The sequence below is a fragment of the Dromaius novaehollandiae genome, chromosome 1, assembly GCF_036370855.1.
Source record: "Dromaius novaehollandiae isolate bDroNov1 chromosome 1, bDroNov1.hap1, whole genome shotgun sequence".
NCBI lineage: Eukaryota > Metazoa > Chordata > Aves > Casuariiformes > Dromaiidae > Dromaius > Dromaius novaehollandiae.
Genome location: NC_088098.1, coordinates 33,505,223 through 33,517,950, shown reverse-complemented (window position 1 = coordinate 33,517,950; position 12,728 = coordinate 33,505,223). Strand labels below are relative to the sequence as shown.

Here is a 12,728-nt window from a genome sequence, read left to right as displayed (position 1 = left end):
TTTTATCAACTTGTAAGTTATTAATGTCAAACAGTTTTTGACCTAAAATAGGTTTACTGTTCCTTAAAATACGTATAATACCAGTCCTAGAAACTACCAAACGAGATATCAAAAATAACCACCTACTCCCAAAACAAACATCCGTATCTGTGACGTTTAATTTGGGGTAGATGTTTTTCCGACTACATTTCAAGTAGCCCTTAACACATTCCTGACATCCCTGTTCATTAATCTACTTTTGGCTGCCTAGACTTGATGCATAGCCAGCTTTGTCGCACAAACTAGGAAGCATCAGAACGTCTTTACGTTGCTCGTGTCTGTGAACAAAGAGCCTGAAACACACGTAGGCACTGCTGCAGCTCAGCTATCAGTGTGGGGTTTAATAATCAGAAATCAAAGGAACTCAGAGGGCAAGTCTCCAGAACTGCATGCCTGTATGGTCAGCAATACGTCAACTGGCTGTATAGGATGAGCTAACTTGATGACAGCTGATACCTAGCCGTGTATCAGGGCTAACTAGCTTTTTCCTGCTAAGTACTAGTATTGTGCATGCTTCTTCACTAGATACTCTCATTCCCTGCCATTACCTGCCCCTTGCACGAGTCACTGCACCATTTGATGACTTACACCTCTCAGGAGCACTGCAACGTAGCAGGGCATACATTGCCATAGAGGAGATACTCCCTAAATGTTCTTGCTAGCTTTCCCTCACCCGTCTTCCGGAAGCTCTGCAAACCCAAACCTGCGACCCTTCCAAACACTCGGATGACCGCTACCTCCAGACACATCGGCACAGCACGGTTGCCAAGTTCTTCATGCCAAAGCATGACACGGTCAGCATGACATAGCTCCTGGGGGGAGGAGGGTTTAAAACAGCTACGTCCTCGAATTTGAAGATACTCAGGCCTGTCCTCTTGTGGAGCTTCGCCTCGCTCCGTGACGGGGCACAGACGGACCTGAGCAGCTGCCAGCGGTGGGCAGGCGGGCAGGACCGCGGCCGGCTGCGGGATTCACCTCGGGCCGCGGCCGTCCACAGCAAGGGCACCTGAGGTTCCTCTGCACGGACAACTGGCGCGCGTGAAAACGAAACGCTGGGCGTTTGAAACGCTTCCGAAGAGGAGGGAGGTAAATCTTCGAAGCAGGACCTCTGAACTAGGAGGAGATTTGAGGAGTCTGAGGAGGAGATGCCGCCGGCGGCCCGGACGCACCGTCCCGGCGGCACCAGGCCCGGGGCCGCCGCAGCTGCCAGCGCCGCCGGGCGCCACGAAGGCTCCCGAGGGCTCCGGCAAACTCCGCGCCCCGCGCCGCCGCCAGGCCCCGCCAAAGCCGCCGCCGCCGCCGCCGCGCACCTGCCCCCGCCCCGCCCCGCCCCGCCCTGCCCTGCCGCGGGGGCGGCGCCGGCGCCCCGCCCGTGCCCGCCGTGTGCCGCCGCCGGTGCCGCGGGAGGAGCAGGAAGCGCCCGGGCACATCCAGCCCCGCTGTCACATGACTCAGCAGCCGCCGCCGCCGCCGCCGGGCTGAGTCCGGCGAGCGCCGCGCGGGGACGGGAGGGACCTGCCGCTGCCGCAATGAGCCCGCGGCCCCGCGCCGGCGGCCGCTGCCGCCCTTGAGCCGCACCGCCCGCTGCGCGGCGCCGCGCTGCGCCCCCGCTGCGGAAGCGCCCCGCTCGCCGCGCTGCCCGGAGCCCGGGGGGGCCCCGCCGCCGCCGCCGCCGCCGCTGCCGCCGGCAGGGGTAATATGCTCACGCGGGTGAAGTCCGCCGTGGCCAATTTCATGGGCGGCATCATGGCTGGCGGCTCGGGCGCGGATCACGGCGGCGGCGCGGACCTGCCGCTGCGCTTCCCCTACGGGCGGCCCGAGTTCCTGGGGCTGTCGGCCGACGAGGTGGAGTGCTCGGCCGACCACATCGCCCGCCCCATCCTCATCCTCAACAAGGAGACGCGGCGCCTGCCCTGGACCACGGGCTACGCGGAGTGAGTACGGCCCCCCGCGCCGCGGCCCTCGGGGAGGAGCGGCGAGCGCCCTCGGGGGGGCGGCCGGGCACCGCGGGGCCCTCGGTGGTCGCGCGCGACGGGGCCGCGCTCCTGCAGGCGCGCAGCGTGACTCTCTTGGCTCTGGGGTTGGGATGCGGCGCAAAGCAGCTGGACGGCTGTTCTGCGCTGGGCTCGAGAGCGGAAAGGTCTCGTGGTAGAAAACCTCGGTTTGGTTTGCCCGTGTGTAATTGCTTCTTCCTTGGGTTTTTTTTTTTTTTGGGGGGGGGGGGCACCTGGACCTGGCAAACCTTATTACCTCATTTATGGTGGCCGGTGGCTTCTTCCTTTCGCACTTTAAAGTTTGGGGGAGACTTGAGGAACATGAGCTCTAAACTAACAGAAGAACTCAGTGGCCAAGCCAAAAATTGGCCTTTTTGCTGCTGTTTGCTGCCCTGGCTGATGCCGTGCTCTTTGCTTTGGAAGGTGCTGGTTAGGACCCAGTTCAGCTCTTGACCATGATTACAAGAAATGATTGCTGATGGGGTGCTTGAGGTGCAGTGTGTGAAGTAGGGTGCTCATCTGGATGCAGGTCCTCGTTCCCCTGGCAGTGGAAGCAGCTGTGCAGGCAGTGCGTGTCCTTGCACCCAACCAGTTAATGCAGTAAATGCAGATCAGTAAATGCATTGCTTCCTTTGGCAATCCTGGGAGCAGGACTGAGTCCTTGATTTGTCTCTGCTGCTGTCTCCAAGTTTCAATTCTTGGAAATATCTGGTCATCCAGGGTGCTACCAACTCATGGATTAAGAAGCTTTCCAAAACAAGCTCTTATAAACTAGGAGCTGTTTTGCTGTAGAGCTCAACGCAGTGTCTCTCTGGGCATACATGAATTCCCAGCAAAGCTACTGTAAGAACTACAGTGAAGACTTTGTGTTGTTAATGAGCAGTTGCTAGCTTTATTTAAAAGGCTCGTATGAGTTACTACATCATAAGGGATACTGAAATGGGAAGGGTGATTTAAAGAGTTTTAAATTGGATTGTTCTCCTCAGATTATTAAACAATTGAATATGCTACTGAGCAGATTCCCCAGGACCTATAAGTTTAAATGTTTAACAGTACACTCTAATTGTTCTGCTGCTGAAACAGTCCCTCAAAAAGCAGTTCTTTACCAAAGCAAGTAAGCTGCTGCTTTTGGTTTGCATGAGGTGCTGTGGCTTTTAGCAAGTAACTGTGATTGCAAGTTGATGACTGAGACAGGTTCTCTGGCTCCCAGATGTGTGCATCCACTGCTGACAGCAAAGGTTGCGTGAGACTGTCGGGAAAGAAAAATGTGTGGCGCAGGAAAGCGAAGGCCAAGACAGACCCTGTAGATGATCCCTCCTATGAAGCGCTGTTTGGAGATAAAGGAGATGGCTCAGGTGGTGGATCTTCATGAAAAGAGAATAGCTAGACCAGTTTTCATATACAATTGTTCTTTTGAGCCAACTCGGTTAACTTGGAGGCTTAAAAAAGTAACTGTTTTTCTCAGGCCCTGTTTTTACCTGTGTGAAAAGAGATTGGCCTTTTACTTGAGCTCTATTTTCTTGTCTCATCCTGTTCTGCTGGAGCACTGGTTCCAGTAACCAACTTTGGTGCTCTCAGAACAGAGCTCAGTGAAATGTACTGCCCAGGTAAAGAAAGAGAAGAGCTAGTGAAAGTGCTACCAGACTTTTCCCAGAAATACCTATTTGAACTTTCAAAGTGCTGCTTAACTAGAGGATGTCAAAATACTTGCTATACAGAAACTGAGAGGAAAACAGTACTATCAAAATTGCACTGTGCTTCAAAGGTAAAGCAGATGCAAAAGGCATTCGTGAACAAAGAAAAAGAAGAAATTAAGGCCAAACTTGGGCTTTACTGAATTTGACACCCCCCCGGGCTGTTGCCAGGTTGTCTGAAAATAATTGCAATACTTGCTTGAAGTTATGCATTCAAAATATCTGTTTTCCTTTTGGAATGCATTTGGATTATATGGAGAGAAAAGAGATGAAAAAATGCCAGGAAGGAAGAATTACTATTATATATATTTTAAAGTTTGCTTTGAAGGAGGAATGAAGTCCTTTTATACTATTATTTAGCATTATATTAGTGTCTATATGAGGGAAACTATCAGAGCAGTATTTGCCTTTTGTTACAATATAAATGAGCCCTTGCAAGAATGTGAGAGGGAAACTTGCTGTCCTCACAGGTAGCTTGTGGCATAATACAAAAGGCAGCAATTTAGCTCTCATTTTACTAGCTTGCTTTGGTAGGGTAAAATCAGAAAATGCTTTTCTTACCTGCAGCGCGGCAAGATCCAGCTTCCCTGAGCTACTGGATTTTCTATGTTTCCATGTTGTAGCAAAACAGCAAAAGTCGTTGCAGTGTTTTGGCAGCTGTAGTGTCTCCGCGTGGGCATGACGCCTAATTGCGGACCTAGTTGTGAGCGAGGAGGGCAGATGTGCTTGTACCGCTCACCAAGATCTTTACTTTTTGAGGTCAACAGGAGGTTTGTTGTGGACTTAAATGGTGGGGATTTGGCCTGGAAAAAGTAAAGGGATAAGGTGTGCTTTCTCTATTAGGTCTTCACTGGTGTTGCAGGCCATCCTCACGGTGGGGTTTCACTCGGTTTATGCCGTGCTCCCAGCACTAGATTTATTTCGCTGTCTTTGGGAGGAAATTCTGGCTCACAGGAGAGATCACCTGGAGGCCTTGGCTCAGAAAGGCGGTTGTAGTTCTTATGTTCTTTAGTTGTAAAAGCGTGTCAATTTACTGATGATGCTGGAACTCCTTGACATAGTCTTGTCAGTGTTTCATCTGAGCTCGAGAAGGCATTTTGGGACTACAGCTGGTTCCTGTGCTGGATTAAAGCAGTCTGAGTCCACAAAATGCATCGTTTTCTCAGATGTGAAGATAAAGGAACTTTCTCTTGTTCCTTTGACTCCTGAGAATATGTTTTTTTTCACTCTCTTAAACAGTGATAAGCCTGTTATTTATTTCCTCTCTGTATATGCCTGTTCATTGGACTTGTTCCCCTTCAGCAAGCACTGACCCTTCTTCTTCTTCCCTCCTCTTTTTTCTTGCCTGTCTCATACCAAATCTTTTTTTGGAATAGGTATTTCTGCAATATTGCTCATTCATGTCATATATTTTAAGTAGCTAATTTTAAAAATAAATTATCTCTGTGGTAGTATGCAGTGAAATGTAAATTTGCCTTTAATTTTATTATAAGCTTTCTCTCTTTTAATACTGTGATCATTATGCAAAGCACGTAGGCAAGCAAATGAAATCTTCAAAAACATACTTGATGCTGGGATAAAACATCACTGCTTCCTGAAATTTCAGTAGGGACTCAGCTTTCCTTAGTGAGCAGGCTCAAAACTGTCTTTTAAAACAACTGTCCCATGCTGTCTCTTGCTTGCATAGAAGACTTGAGATCATGGATTTTAGTTTACCTCTTTCTCCAGAATGGCAGAAGGCAGTTACGTATTTCAAATATTTTTATTCCATGGACACGTTTTTATTCGTCATCAAACTCTGTAGAAGGAAAATGAAAATTGATTCCCAAATTCAGTAAGCTTTTTAATTGCGTTTAAAGGTCTCATTTTGTTTAGAAATACCCTTGGTAAGGAAGAAAATGGTTATACTTAGCGTGGCTTTACTGAATGTAGCTGACATGCATCAAGAATGACCCAGAGAGGGGGGCAGTCTGTTAACAAATATTCCTTTAAGTCTGCCTTAAATCCAAATACGTAAGGAGATTTGCTGCTCTCTGGAAAGTTAAGTGATTTATTTGAGGCAGGAGAGGGGAAAATAATCCTGCCTGACACTTACCCATTGCCCTCCTTCTCCCTGGGGGTGGCCGTGCTCCCCAGGCTGCCTCGTTCTCGGGATTGCCCCATTTCCGGGAGGAAAATTCTGCCTGTAGTCCTGTTCGGTGCCGTTTTCCGTACATTATGACCTCTTCCCGCAGAACTTATGCTAAGCTGCCGTTAGCCCCGTGTTCAACTCGGAACGTGGCTGGTGACATAGGGGCGGTAGGATAACTGTAGTGTCTAACGTTAAATAACTTGGATGCTATTCACCTGTGTCTGAACGCTGCACGTAAAAGTATTTTTTCACCTTCTGCTTTTTTCACCTTCTGCTTGTTTCCTGTATTTATCTTGTTCCCACCTTCAAGGTAGAGTGTGAACAGGGTGGAAGGGAGCCTTCTGCTCTTGTTTCTGTCAGGGCCATGTCATGCTTGACTTCTTTGGACTGCAAAAAATTGATCCTAAATTTGCAGATGACACAGAAATGGCCTGCTGCTCTTGCTTATGGAGTTGCAGCGAAACTGCAACTGAATAACATTTTGTGATAGAAAACCAAAACTCTAGTTCTTTTCAGTCTATTTTGAATGTGAAGATGCATTTCTGGTAGTCCAAAATGCAGTGCTGTAATTGCTTCTGCTGAGGTCATAGCCGACCTTTTCTGTATTGCATTCTTTCCTCTCTTTATTCTTACCTTCCCGTGATCTCTTTGAAGAATATCAGAAAGTGCTGTTAAGCACACTCAATGGAAATGTGGAAACATTCTCAGTCATATGGGTTTCTTGTGACCTTACGCTAAAGCTAGTTTTGCCTTCCATTTTGTTTAGACTTTTTACTTCTAAAGGACATTTAGATATCTCTGCCGTTTCAAGTTCTAATAGGCACAAACAAGACTTTTGTGGTGTGCACGTTTCTTGACTTTATATAAGTTAATTTATTCTCCCTGCAGTGCCTCGTCCTCTGATGAGATGCAAAGGGCGTGCTCTTTTTCCGTAATGTTGCATTTCAGAAGTCTTGCAGTACTGTGGTTTCCCTGCTCTGCAGGCCTGCAGTAGCAGTTACATTGTGGTGCGGTGACTACTGACCCATAATCGATGCAGAGCTGTAGGTGAAGCATTATGACTGTGGCCTTCTACAGTGGTGTTATAATGGCATGTTGTTACAGCAGTAACTTTAACTCAAAATGGAAAGGGGAGAACTTATTGATTTCCGCCCCCCCCCCCCCCCATTACTGGTTGTTTTCTAAGGCTGATGATGTTACATCGTATTTTCTCATGCTGTCCTACTTACCTAGCTTACAGGAAATGTGGGTATGTGAGCATGATGACTAAGAATGGAAATGATTTTAATCAAAATCTTTTTTCGGGCATCATAACATTTAGGTTGACACTATCAACCTAAAATTTGTTGATTTGGGGAGTTAAGGTAACAAAGGAGTATTTTTCCACCTGACCTGCCTTTCACATTGTGCCTTTGCAGGCTGAAGTATTTATACAAATGCTATGTTAAGCATTGTGGTAAGCACCTGAAGTAGGTGAGAGCTTACCCCATCTATGATATGGGGTAAACCGAAGCACAGAAATTGCTTGTCTGGAGTTGGACAATGTGTTGGTGTCGGGAATGGTTCAGGGCTTGCAACTACTGATCTCTTATTCTAATCCTTGATGCCTTATATTAACAGGAGATAACGTAGCAGTCACGCTCATGTGAATTGAAAGTTACATTCTCATTTCTGGGAGCTCGTCTTTCTAATCGTCAGCTGGGAGCATGACTCATACCCTATCTGTAAACACAATTCTTGTGTGCGTTCTGTTTGGTGCAAATTTCAGGAGGAGAGTATGCCTTGAAAAAAAGGAACAGCTTTTTTTTATCTTCTGCTATTTGTTTTCCTTCTCAGGTTGAGTACAAAGACATTGTTGAGCATAATGGATTACTTTCCTTTTTAAAATTTGGTTACATCTCTCTTTATGTCTAAGTGAATTTGTTTCTTAATTCTTTCTGTGGTTCAGAACCCACAATGGAGTAGGACCTGATAAATGAGCTTAAAATTCAGTTCTCATATATGTTCCTATAGCACCTTAAACACTCTTCCTGTGAATTAATTATTCTTCTATGCACAATGTAATGTTAACTCTAATACACATTGCCAAACAGTTATTTAAGCTTGAGCCATATAAAACAGCCTACAGAAACCTCATGATGGTTGTAAGAGCCTCAGAAATCCCTTTCCTCGTATAAAGCCGGGGTACTTGTGTGTACTATAACACTTAATATTTATGTAGTGCCTCTAACCTGCCAAGTGTTTTGCAAAAAATAATTTCAAAATAACCTTGGAGAAAAACATACATGTATAAATGTTTTGGTCCTTCAGATGAAGAAACTGAGGCAGTGAGGATAAGCTTTGGCAAGGGGATTGGCATGAACATTGAAAATGAGTCCTGAATTTAAAGATCTGGGCTTGAACCACAGTATCTTTCCTGTCTTTGTGTGCTTAGCTTTTGCTATGTGGTCTCTGACTTCTCGGAACCAAAAAAAAAAAAAAAAAAAAAAAGAGAGAGAGAAAGGTAAATCATGTGCTCTGGTATTCTTAATGTTGTCTAAATTGCACGCATATGATTCCTAAAGATGCAAGTATGAAATTCATCCATCTAAGCTGCCTTATTGCATAATTAGTCTCCCAAAGGCTTAAGACTGTTGTTGTCTCACGTGTTTCTGAAAAGCTGGCTTGAGCACAGTCCAGGCTCCTGAAGCTGGAGAGAAACCGTGTCCCTGCAGACAGCTGTAGCTTGGCCCCCTTTTAGCTTGGCACTAGCAGGCGTCGGCAGATGTTACCTGCAAACGCACTGGCTTTGTTCATTTGGGTTAAATATAGCTGCATGGCTTGAGAAAGGTATCAGCAACATCAGCTTGGCAGAGTTACCATCATGCTATAAAGTAATCTGACAGGGTTGTGCCCCTTAAGATGAACCTCTTGATTCTGTAAATGTGATGAAATTTAACATGTTCACTTCGACCTTGAAAGGAAGCTGTGCTGCGTCGCACAAATCATTCCTGTGATGGGATCCATTTATCACATGAGGAGGAAATATGGTTTGTAGGCTTAAGGATAGGTAAGTCAGTTCTGTGTTGAACTGCATCCCGAGTAAGGCTCAGGGAGTAGGAAAACTTTCTTAGGAAGTGGAGGGAGATGTCTGGGTGGATTTGGGCAGAGTGTGGATAAATAACCTCTCTACTGTGGTACAGTGATGGGAGAGGAGCATGTGCTGCACGTATGCTTATAAGACTTGGTTGCCATGTAGCCAGTTATGTTTATGAAGGAGACTTAGTGTTTGGAACGGCAAGACAGAATTCATGGTATTATCCAAAATGGTCTTCCTGCTCGTGCATTAGGTACAGCAGAAGGGATCATGGTTTCAAGTGCACAGAATACCAAACTCTTAGCAGATCTGGTGAGAGAAATCCCAGCTCGTGTCCGGCCCCCCAAGTCCAGCGCGGAGAGCGAGGGTTTTACTGCACGGTGATCAGAGAGCTCCGGGCCCGCAGAGGAGGCGGCTGCGCCTCTTGCAGCCGTTTGGCTGTCCTTGGTCTCAGCAGCTCATTCAACTCGCAGCCCCTCATGTCCGGCTCCGCTGACCCATGAAGCCAGCAGCGGGCTTGCAGTCTAGTGTATGCTGCCAGCTCTATGCATAATTATATGTGACAGGGTACTAAAATGGTGATGCTGTGTGAGCTTTTGGTCAGACTGAGTCTACACTAATGCTGGCTTTGCTGCCCTGGACCAGTCCCCCCAGCACATGGGGCAATGGCTTGTGTGTGTCTGCTTGGACCTGCAGCAAGGAGGGGGTAAGACTTAGGCATGTTTGCAAAGGGTGGCTGGAGCAGGGAGAGGGGCCGCCCAAAACAGCAGGGCTGGTGGCCTCAGTGGAGGTGCATACCTACCTGCCTGAGGGACAGAAACCCTGAGATCTTGGCTAATAACATGGATGGAGGTGGAGACGATTGCGCAGCCCAGCCCATACGTAAGGCAAATGTTTGTCTGCAGACTTTCTCCCTGTGCTGTGTGCAATACCGCACCTGCTGTTCCTTCAGGGGGAAGCAATGCTGGGTAAAGCTGGTCTGCTTGTCATCCCTGGTTCTTGATCAAAGCATAGTTTAATTCCTGAAATCTAAGGAGAGGGTGGAGAAAAACAACCCCAAACTGAGGCAATTGACATTGGTAAATACCGTGGTGGGAGGCAGGCTCTGAGCAGGAGGGTGTACCTTGATAATCCATAGTTGAGAAAACCAAAATATGGACCCTGTATATTACTCTGCACTCATGCTGATTTAAAAAAAAAAAAATTACTATCAAATAAGAAGAGGCTATCAATGTTGCTGTGGCAGAGCTGCTTTTCTAGTTTGATACAGAGTGGGAGTTATACATCTCTAAGAACTTCATTCCTCATTTTGAATCTACATTCAACATAGTAAGGCTTAATGGGAGGGAGTCTACTGGCAAAATCCAGGATTGTTGAAGTGCGGGAATTTGGTAAATACTGTATCCTAGGAGACCCTCTGATTCTACAAAGCTGAGGAGATGTTAAAAAAAAAAAATCTTACAATGGTAAGCTGTCAGTGCAGCTCAATTGAGTGATTATCATCTGTGTTCTGCTTCACTTAATTTCCTTCTTTTTCTTTAATCCTAGGGGTTGCATTAACATCTGAATCCTGTGTGGCCCAGTCTTGATAAGTGGTACTCCTCCCAAATGGTTGCCATCTCCAGGGCAGGCAGGAGTTGAATGGGTCTGATCCTCCAGAAGGAGATGGAGCAGCATTGCTTAGGCCTCTCTCTCTCTGCTGATTTGCAGAGATCAGTTAGTCCATCTCTTTCACTTGCGATACTATCAGTTTGGCTTTAACTGCAGTGGGCACCTTCTCTTCTGGTGGAGGGATGTTGTCAGATTCTTTCAGCTCTGCAAGTTTTCTTCCAGTGAAAGCAGCCCCCGGGTCCTGATGATCACTGTGGCTGAAAGATGGATAGCCATTTTCAGTCTTTTTTTTTGTTTGTTTGTTTTTTTTTTTTGATGCTATTCAGACTCCTTTGCCGTCAGCACTGTCTTCAGTTTTGCTTGTAGTTTTTATGATACCAGTTGATATAATTGCTCAGGTAGTCAAATTAGTCCAGCTTCTGGGGGAGAAGGGGCTAGAGGGTGGGAGGAAGAGTGGGAATCTGTGGACCATCTTTTGTATGCTTTCCATGGTGTTTTTCTGGTACAATGAGAGAGAAAAACACACTGAGCTTTGTTTGCACCTTGTACCCTTATTTTGTACCATGAACAATTTTCTCTTCTTTTGGTGAGTGTATGTGTGGTTTGGGGTGGAAGAAGAGTAAGTGCTGTTTGTGTGTTTGCAGTGGCTTTAAGGATCACACTCTGTCGTGCATATCACAGGTTCAGAAATCCTGCTGCAGAGTGTCCTTGGACTGGAATTAGAGGGCTGGCAGGTTGTCTGGGGACCATTTTGTAGCCATAGTCTGCTTCCAAAGTCTTTCCAGTTAAATTCTCCCTTTAAATCATCTGGTCTCACAGCAAACTATCTTTATGCTGTCCTGTCTACTTATCTGCTCATTTGCCTAAACGTACTGACACAGGAGAGATTTTTCTCACCTGTGCTGCTCCTGCAAGTGTCTGAATTTCCCTGATTTGTCACTCTGTCTTTTATGACCTGTTATGACAATTTCTACTCTCCAAGTTTCTTCGCTGCAGGGAGGTGAAAGAAATCCAGCTCCAGCCAAACTCCACAGCAGATCTTTTTCATTTTTTTGGCCAGAGTTGATTCATTCAGGCCAAGTGTTATTTGTCTATCTTCAGGTATGTGCTAGAAACCTCCTCAGAAATAGTTGATGCATAGTGCAAATTTTTATGCAAGTTTTTACTATTGTAAAATATCTATCGAACAGAAATAATCTGTTCCTTGATAGAGTCTCACATCAGAAGTGGGACTGAGGATAGACCATCAGCTCTTATGATTTGCACAGTGGTCCATTTTGTGGAGGAGTTTTGCCCCTCCCTCAAAAGGAATGGGAGGAAGGAAGAAAAAAGGAAAAAAAAGGGGGGGGGGGAAGGGAGGGGGGAAGTTATCACCCTACTGTTTTTCAGAGATCTCTGTTTTCTTCAGATACAACAGGTTGTTGAAGAGACTTTGCACTGTGAGCGCTGTGGGCTTTCCGGCGTAGCAGCTTCAGTCTTTACAAACTGCCAGACACTTGATATCCATCTGCCAGGGAGAAACCGTAGCCTTTGCACGGCAGCTACATAGGCACCGGTTTGGACCTTTTGTCTGAGATGTGATGTTTAAAGACACAGAATTGGAAAGCTGAGTAAGGGTCTAAGAAAATGCTATAGACACTGCTGCTTTGATTTCAGATGTTCTTGTTGGCTTTTGGAAGATGCAGTTTGAGTGAAAGGGAGATCAGTGTCAGAAAAATGAATTGTTCAAAGTGCCGATGATACTTTTTTTTCTTGTGCCCTGCCCCCTACATTATTGAAGGACATTGTCTTTTTTTCTGGGTTGTGGAATTTTTCTTCTTGGTTCATCATCCGTGCTGCCCATTTATGAGGAGGAGAAATGACAAGAAGCTGTGAGTTTAACAGAGGGAAGTAAGCTTTCTCTGTTACCTAATTAGGTAGGATGCTTCTGAAATTAGTTCGAACCTAATTAGGTAGGATGCTTCTGAAATTAGTTCGAATCTATCATATTTGAGAGCAGAATTTTGCCCAGCAAGCTCTGAGTGGCTTCTGATAACTTGTTTTGAAGCTGAGAGCCACTTACCTTGCTGACTGCATGCGGGGGTTTTGCTGAGCGGTTGAGGAGAAGGGATGTGTTGATGCTCAGGAGCGCAGGGCTTGCACCTCCCCTGGTTTCTGGGCGCTACATGGGGTTTCTGCCCTCT

General features: G+C 46.5%; 1 protein-coding gene across 2 annotated transcripts in view; it reads left to right on the top strand.

Moving 5' to 3' along the window:
- Nucleotides 1–1,461: 1,461 nt before the first annotated feature.
- PPM1H (protein phosphatase, Mg2+/Mn2+ dependent 1H) overlaps nt 1,462–12,728 on the top strand; it is a 141,607-nt gene continuing 130,340 nt past the window's right edge. The window contains exon 1 of one of the 2 annotated variants that reach the window (XM_064508461.1): nt 1,462–1,973. In XM_064508461.1, coding sequence (XP_064364531.1) covers nt 1,738–1,973 — 236 coding nt within the window. In that variant the 5' untranslated portion in view covers nt 1,462–1,737. The remainder of the gene's footprint in view (nt 1,974–12,728) is intronic. The other variant, XM_026092367.2, reaches the window with a different exon arrangement.